This window comes from Sipha flava, unplaced genomic scaffold (genome assembly GCF_003268045.1).
Source record: "Sipha flava isolate LNK unplaced genomic scaffold, YSA_version1 251_pilon_pilon, whole genome shotgun sequence".
In the NCBI taxonomy this organism is placed as follows: domain Eukaryota; kingdom Metazoa; phylum Arthropoda; class Insecta; order Hemiptera; family Aphididae; genus Sipha; species Sipha flava.
Genome location: NW_020272903.1, coordinates 416141 through 425265, shown reverse-complemented (window position 1 = coordinate 425265; position 9125 = coordinate 416141). Strand labels below are relative to the sequence as shown.

The 9125-nt window shown below is 26.3% G+C and overlaps 1 protein-coding gene across 1 annotated transcript; it reads right to left on the bottom strand.

The window, feature by feature from the left end:
- Positions 1-2188: 2188 nt before the first annotated feature.
- Positions 2189-6828, bottom strand: LOC112684531 (maltase 2-like). The gene is made up of 11 exons (XM_025556093.1): positions 6790-6828; positions 5470-5675; positions 5209-5388; positions 4973-5148; positions 4627-4752; positions 4307-4548; positions 3961-4156; positions 3491-3737; positions 2838-3033; positions 2605-2751; positions 2189-2515 (listed from the first exon to the last, which is right to left on the bottom strand). The coding sequence occupies exons 2-11, from the start codon at positions 5648-5650 to the stop codon at positions 2329-2331; spliced, it is 1878 nt and encodes a 625-aa protein (XP_025411878.1). The 5' UTR covers positions 5651-5675; positions 6790-6828; the 3' UTR covers positions 2189-2328.
- Positions 6829-9125: the final 2297 nt, after the last annotated feature.

Sequence of the window (9125 nt, the reverse complement as noted above, 5' to 3'; positions counted from 1 at the left end):
AAAAAAACAAACGCACTATTCAATAATATCTCTGTGGGGTAGAAACTAAAGGGGTACGACGATACCATGTTTCAGTAATCCTATTAATGGTTCACACATAAACCACGAACACAAAGCACGGTCTTCATACATTAACACGTGTTCCTCTCGAACGAAAAAAATAAATAACCGCATTACGAGTTTAATTCAATAATAATAATTACGATAATACTATAGAAAAAAAAATTATTAAACGGCATCATACATTTGTTCACTAATTTTGGCGTTCGTTTGTATCTTTCGAGTAATTATTATACTTACGACTTTCACATTTACGAAAATGTTCTCCGGAGATCGAAAAAAATAAAATAAACCGACGGAAATACGGCTAAGGACACAGAAGAAAGGGAGAAAAATGTGTGATCCAACGTACAAACGAAATATTACAATATTGCCTATTGCTGGGGTTGACATTTGCAGAAGGGTCCAACAAGAGAGGCTCGGCATTCGAATGGGATCCGGAAGGAAACAGGAAGGAAAGAATAAAGAACCCGCGTTCCCTTTTGCCAGTTTTCACTACACAGCAGTAGTATATGAATGCATATAGTATAAATAAGAAATTGAACGAGAAAAAAGTGTGCTTTAAAAACTAACCATTTTTATTTTTTATTCCTACTAATGTAAAATAAGGGAAAATGTAAATATCAGTCGAAATATGATTTGCCAAGCGTATTTAAAATTGCTGGTGAAATGTAAATATACAAATAGTATTTATTTTTATTTTTATGCACAAAAATATGTTCTCGTATAAATAGTTTTTTTTATAATTATTAACTATTGTATGGTTCCAATTGTCAATATTTTATAAGGATATAAAAATAAGGAATAAAAATTGTATGCCAAATATAAATCTTCAATATTTTGACAACACACAGTGACTTTATTTAAAATTTATAATTACAAATCAAAATCATATATTCTACGTCTGTAAATCCTTTCAAAATCAAGTAAATCGTTGGCTTGTCTTAAATATTCTATAATTTTATTTCAACTACGAAGTAAGTTTAATATTTTTTAATATTCCTTAATCAATTAGTTTTTTTTTTCAATTTTTAACGATCTCTTTAACATAAAATATTTATTTATGATACAGAATATAATACTTTAATTGCATACTTTCCATACTATAGCTGTCTATACGTCAATAATATATTTCAACTTAAAGTTTTTGGAGAATATTCATATCATTAAAAATAAATATTATTCTTAGATATCGATAAAAATGTTTGGAAAGAATAATGTACAACAGTATTATTAAAACACATTCAATGACGTTTGAACACACCTAAAATGATGTGTATGTTGTAGACACTGTGGCATCTGAATGTTACTGCTGGACAGCTGCTCTTTTCAAGAAATCATGTTACACGTATTATTCTCTGTACGCACATGTATGCTTATTGAAATTATTATCACAGATTGCATATTCTCTAATAAATGTTATAAATAATGTTATAAACATTAATATTTTTAAATTGTATATAAATATGAACCTAACATTATGCATTAAGTCATAGAGCTCTCGGATTGTTATAGTATTTCATCGACTTTGGCGTAAAATCACTCTAATAATTATGGGTATAAACGATAACAAACGCAACAATATTATTATAGGTAAGTTCGTGACATATATAACTAATATTTGTGTAATAATAATTTCTATACTCAGGCAGCACGAAGGATGATTTTCCGAAATGAGTTTGTAAAATAAGCAAACGAAACAAATTGTCATTCATTGTAGTAATAAAACGAAATTACAATATAACAAGTAAATAATTATCTATGGATCTATTAAAATACAACACATTAAGTAACTAAAACACATCATAATAAATAAGCATTATGTAAACGAGTTTTTCATTGTACACAATTTAGAAGCGAAAAAAAATAAAAATTACAAAATTAATATATTCCATTATGCCATAATCAATAATTTGTTTCATAAAGAAAATTTAATTCAGAGATCAAAGGCAAACCAATCTATCAAATTGTTCGTATTACTTGAATTTGTTATGTCCGAGATGTAAATCATTATATAATGCTGAGAAAACCGTTTTAACATTATTAATAAACAAGCCAATCAATACATTTAAATGTATCGTTTTTATCGTTTTTAAAATTTCAGGAATTGAGTTATAACAATATATAATTCGTGTTGATCAAAAAGGCTGGATTTATTTGAAGAAACCATTCGCACACGCCACGAATATTAGGCATACAACATTTTTTTTCTTATAAAATCTTAAATTAAATAAATTATAACCAACTATACAACTATAAACGAAGAGTTTATTGAGAGTATATTCCGAAAATAATAGCGCAGATAAAACTAATAATTGTACAATTGATCTGTGTCCCACTATTTCCGGTCTGTTGTATTACTGGTGCTTCGATAAATTTATTTGTTAACACGACAACAGCCTTTGGTCGCAGAACCAATAGATGTCCACTCGAAGAGTTGGCAGATACGGTATAGCTAGAAACAAAAATGCATAAAAAAAAAACCAATCACATGTGCAATTATTTAGAAATTATCATTGTTTAACAAGAATATTCAAAAGTTACCCTTCGGTGTACGCAGAATTTTCACTCGCCAAATATACATATAAGGTCTCGTTCTCAATATTCTTTATGACATTTGATATGATTACCGTTTCAGTTTCACTAGCAAAGTTCAACACGACTAGGTACGTTTCATGATCGGGTAAATACCTAAAACGTAACAATTACAAAGGATAATCGGATTATATGTCATCAAATTGGATTACTATTTTGTCTAAAATGATATTCATCAATACCTCTTAACAATATAAATCGAATCACTAATATTGAACGTTTGTAGACCACCGTGTCTCAATGTTTCAGTGTGTCGAAGTTGAGACATTTTTTTGTAAAAGTTGTAGTTACTTGTTGGAATAGTTTTTTGTGTTTTAACATTTACTTGGTAATAATTCGGATTTACTGGTAACCACGAGTACTTTTCTTCGGTGAATCCTTAAAGGCATTTAAAGTTACGAATTTATTATTTAGATTTAAATTAAAGTCCAAACCATTTCATTGTATAATTATAAATAATAATGGATTATAATTTATCTTAAATTGTTAAGCTGTTAGTATTAGTATTTTATAATAAGCATATTATTATTTTTAATTTTTAAATTTAAATTGTTTTTACTTATTATTTTATATTAAGTTATTGAGTACTTAATAACAACTTGAAAATTTGTTTCGTATGACATTTATTTTAATGCAGTAGAATTAACCTTCAAGAATATTTAAGCAATAATATGATTTTTGGTAGCTTATTTTCAACATATAGAATATACAATTTGGTAATGACTACTCCGACACAGTACATTTTTTCGGATACATTCTTCGTTACAGTTCATAATTAAAGCTTTTTGAAAAGCCCATAATGGCCTATAATGTTATTTGATAATTATTTACTAACCTGCATTTACCGAGTCGTCCCATTGCATTGGGGTTCTTTCATAATCTCTTGATTCATCTGCTCTTATACCACCTGCATTATTAGGATCTTTTATTTGATCTTTTCTCACGAATGTGTTGTGCATGCCTATTTCACCACCATAATATGTCACATCTATACCGGGAAGAGCTAATTTCAGAGCATTAAACATCTGTACCAATTCAGGACCAAATTTAGTCGGTATTCTGAAATTGTCATGATTTTCCATCTAAAAGATTAACAAAAATAAAAGCTTAAATTCGAAATTCTTGAAATTATCTTCTATTATACAATATATTTATTGTTCTTGTACGAGTTTTATAAAACTAAATATAAAATAATGGAAAGAATAACTGTATTGTTTGAGAATATTGCTTTTATGTAAACCATATGATGGAATATAATAAATGTTTTTTTTTTTTTTTAATTAAATGTTATTTTAAAATTCTTACCACCCAGTTGGCAATAGTACCATCTGGCATATTTTTCATCCAAACTTGAATTTTACTTTCAATAGAATCCACGTATTTATTTGGATCAACAGTTAATAATCCAAAGTTGAATGGTGCTTGAGCTCCAGGTCTCGTTGAATTTCCGTAGTATTGCATTAATATATTTATTTTCGAGTACGATTCTGTGGCTAGAAATCTTTCAAAAGGTTTATCATATAAGTTTTTGTTTAAATTTGTATCTATTTCGATCTTAATTATCGTAAGCTAATCTATGTGAATAAGTTGAAACGAATAGAAGAATTGAATCTCGTCAAAGTAAATATACTTATATCTGTCAACAACATACATGGACATATTTAGATTTTTGCGAGTAGCATAATTAATCACAAATTCTCTCCAATCCTGAATAAGTGCATAGACCTCAGGTTGATCTACAGTACAGTTGTGAATCATATCATCGTAATTAGTCGAACTTTCTTTTCCTGGTAAAAACGGTTCATCTGTTAATTCTTCAGTTTCAAATAAATGTTTTAGAGCGTCGATTCGGAATCCAAGAATGCCTTTATCCAACCAAAATTCCATTATATCCTATAAAAAAAAAAATAAAAAAAAAATGTGTTTAATTAAGTGAAACGTTATAGGAACCATTTATAATTATAAGCTTACCAACAATTCTTGTTGAATTTTTTTATTCCTTATATTAAAGTCTGGTTGTTTTGGACTAAATTGATGATAGTAAAATTGATTTCTCTCTGTATTCCATGTCCAACCAGACCCTCCAAATACACTCATCTACGAAAACAATATTGATAATATGTGAATATAAACGGTTTTAGTTGGTTTAAACGTTCCTATTACTACATTTTTTTTAAAATAATTATCGGTGTTCTTTCCTAACCTATTTTTCTTATTGTTCTAACCTATTTATTTATTTATTTTTTTTTTTTATCATATTAGCTTATTGTACGCAATATAAGTTAATTGATTACTGTTAATCTGTACTTTTGTTTACCCAATTGTTAGGAGGTATTGGTTTAATTGATGAATTTTTAAGAACTTCATTTTGGTTCGAAGCATTATGCCAAATATAGTAGTCAGCATACACGGGATCATTTTTGATTGATTTTTGAAACCATTCAGATTTATAACTTGAATGGTTCGGTATAAGATCTGTTACTAACTTTAGATCTGAAAAAAATCGTTTAAGATATTAATTAATTTAAATTATTTTAAAAAAATGACACATACTTCGTTTTTTCATTTCTAAAATCAATTCTTCAAAATCTGCCATGGTACCAAACAGAGGATCAATTTCTTTAAAATCTTCTACATCATATCCCATATCATCCATGGGTGATTTAAAAAACGGTCCAATCCACAATGTCTCGATGCCAAGATCAACGAAATGATCAAGCTTCTGCGTGATTCCTGATTATTGTATATACAATTAATGTTAAATTTGCCAGAAGCAAATACATTTATTTTTCAGAATTAATTAATAAATACAACCTTTTAAATCTCCGATGCCGTCTTTATTAGTATCCTTAAATGACCTAGGATACACCTGATAAAGTATAGTTTTTGACCACCATTCATTGTTTGGCGTTTTCACAGGAATATCGACAGTTCCACTTACTGTTGCACATGTGTGAGCGAGTACTAAAAAGAAGAAAATTTCAAACGTTTCCATGTTGTTTGTAGAATATAATACTGATCTGAAACAATATATTAGTTTGGTTTTAGTATTTTAATTTCAATATTAAAATTAATATTGAATTATATTAGTTCTAAGCACGTAATTTAACAACCTCATGGTTTTAACGATTTTTAAATAAAATACTATTAAAAATATTATTTTCAGCTGGTAGTTTATTTATTTTTATTGGAAAAATCATACAGTTGATAAATCCATTACAAACTTTAAGAAATTAAAACTATATTTTACTTTTCAGAACATTCGATACATACATAGAAAATTCGACTATAAATATAAAATTTTTAGAAAATTATGTAATATAAATATAAGTTATAATTATTACGATATGGTGCACTTGTAATAATGATAAGCAGTTATGTTTAATCAAAAATTACAAATTTTGACGCGCATCGTTTCCGCCGATAGCTGCATACTAGTAGAAAATGTATATACTTATTAATATGCAAATATTAAAATAACTAAAAACATTGCCATGCCATCAAACATTCATACGTCAGTTTTTGCCAGGATTATGGTGAGAGAAACCACGGAATGGGTGTGGTACCTTGGAGGCCTCATATATTCTGGACTGTCTATCATTAGATTAGTTGAACATTATCAAAATTTCGGGTCAGAGGTTATTACACCTGTATCATATCCATCACATCAGGATTAGTATTTTATGAGGATCATGTAAATTCTTCCTTTTGTATAGCTAATATCCCCCATGAACAATCACATCACCTCTATTATTTAGTTATTCCTAAATCCCACAAATCAGAATACAATTTAAATGTGTTTCAAATATATATTTTAAAAGGATTCCGGTTAAAATAGGTTTTTATTAATTCTAATTGCCAATATTCTCACTAACGTCAATACACTTGCGGTCACTTTAAATAATATTGTAAGTATATTAAGGACAATGAGATCCATACAGAAGCGTTTAAATCACATTAAACATTAATTATTGGCAAAAAAATGAGTAAATTAAAATAAATTGTAACATAAATATAAACTATTAATTATAGCTAAAAGTTAACTACTTTTTAATTTAATTTTTTTTTAGAAAAAAAACTATGATATTTGTACAAACTTTGTGAAATAAAAATTAAATGTTATATTTAACTTACACTTTTTTTAAAAGAACATTCCAAACAATTATTTAAATAATATTACAAAATACTTATTTACACATAAATTATTAAATTAAAATTATTTATCATAATTTATTAGAGAAATAAACAACACCATAGAACACAGTTGTAGTTAACAATACCACTTGTACGGCAAATATTCTTCATTTATATACATTCATATAATATGAGCGATTTGAAAGCAGAGTGTTATATTAAGAAAAAAAGCACTTCAAATAGATAATAAAAGGAAGTACTATCGCCAATTTTATTATTAGTATTGTACTTCATCGTATGCTTGTGACATGGCACGTGATAAGTATTTGAGATGCTTTCTTGTACACATTAATTATAATACTTTTAATTTTCTCTCTATAGACATTTCATATGAAAATAAATAAATAACATTCATTTTGGACCTTGATAGAATGAATAGATTTGAATGTTTACTAATATATTTTTTCATATATGAATAAAATACACATCATAATTATTTTATGAACATACTATTGGAATACAGTTAATTTATTTAAATTGGCCAACAGCATAGAATTTTACCATCAAAATTTTATAATTTTTTGACTTAATACCTCAGTATGGAAATATTAAAACTATTAAACAAAATAAAAATTAAAGTTTTTATTTGAAGTATTATTGTACGAAAATATTTGACTTGTTTAGATTTACATAATCATCAACTGATATAAAAAAACGTTTACTTTTATATTTTTTATTAATATTAATATTAATAAACATTTTTAATATTCATTTATAATTTGTTTAATAATTATAATTTATTTCTTTAAATACAAATGTATAAATAGTAAAATTGTTTATTAACTTCTAAAAAATTCTAAAATTACTTAAATTATTTAATTATTTATTTTTTCAATAATACTAATAATACTAGTATAGTTCATGCACATAAAAACGATCCATGAGGGGAAGGTTATAGCCTCCTTAGACCCCTTCCTTGGCTACGCCACTGCATTAATATGGATGATGTTACATCTGGAGAGTAAGAACTAACAGAACTTGCTATTAGCTAGTTAATATTATAATATTTATTGATAAGAATTAAAATAATTATTGAAAGAATAGAAAGTTAAAAAAAAAAAAAAATTAGAATCTTCAAATAAATAATGGAAATATTACTTTGTAAGGTGAGATCTTATTACGACATATTGATTTTATTGCGAGAATATGTTACAATATTTTTTTACGTAATTGAATATACTCGTAAATAATATTTCATCATAAGGTTAATAAAGTTAAAACACAGTTTTTTTAAGTCTTTTTATTACTGTTAATAGTTTATATGAACAATAAGATATGCATAATACAATATGCTACTATGTGATAAGTGCCATAATTAAATAATAATATTGTCAAATATTATATTAAATTCAATAATTAACTTATTATTAAATAGATAATGTATAAAAACTCATTTATTGTATTTTAAACAATTTTTATCTTATATGAATTTTGTAAGTACAAATTCGCATGAATACAATATTATTACATTATAAAGGATATGAAAAATTCATTTTATTATTTGAATATCGTTGAGAAAAGTTTTCCGATGAATTTTTAACGAAAACTATTTTAAAGTTAAATTATAAAAAGAAGTTTTTTCTCTTTTTTTAAATTTAATACAGTTATATTAGGGTTATATTATTGAATATCCTTACAAGGTTGAATAATTACATAAGCAATTATATTTACTTGTACCTAGAGTATATCACAGTCTACAGATATCGGTCGATCGAAAAGGTCGTGTGTAACGTATGTTCTCTGATCTCTTTCATACACTGTAATCATATTATTTTGTTAATCGCATATTTCAAACCTATAGATTATCATGGACGAGAGCAAATGTAATGAAATCATAGCTTCAATAAAAAATTTAAAATCTCAGTTTTATGTTTAAAATTATTTCTTTTTTGAATAATCAAAGTGATAAATTTAATAAATTATACAATAAATTTGAAGAATTGTTTAAAACGGTGTCTACTCTATCAAAAGATAATAAAGTCTTAAAAGGAAAAGTTGAAGCTCTCGAGCAAAAAATAAAATTTCTTGAATGTAATACACTATCTAACTCAACCACTCCGGAACAAGACATTATTTCTGAATTAATAAATAGACAAATGCGAGCAAACAATATTATAGTCTTCAATTTACCCGAGTGTAATAATTCTGATCAACCTTAATCATCCGAAAAGACTCAAATTAATGATATTTTTAATAAAGTATTAAATGCAAATGTATTCGTGTTTTCGTGTTCACGTATGGGCAAAGTCACCACTAACTCAACTGGAAAACTACGA

Bases quoted from the DNA above. Each gene is read 5' to 3' on its own strand.
- LOC112684531 (XM_025556093.1), bottom strand. From the start codon at position 5,650: ATGGAAACGTTTGAAATTTTCTTCTTTTTAGTACTCGCTCACACATGT. The intron at 4,549-4,626 runs GTAAGCTTATAA...TTTTTTTTATAG, and splicing joins AAATTCAACAAGAATTGTTG to GATATAATGGAATTTTGGTT. The intron at 3,034-3,490 runs GTTAGTAAATAA...AATGCCTTTAAG, and splicing joins GGACGACTCGGTAAATGCAG to GATTCACCGAAGAAAAGTAC.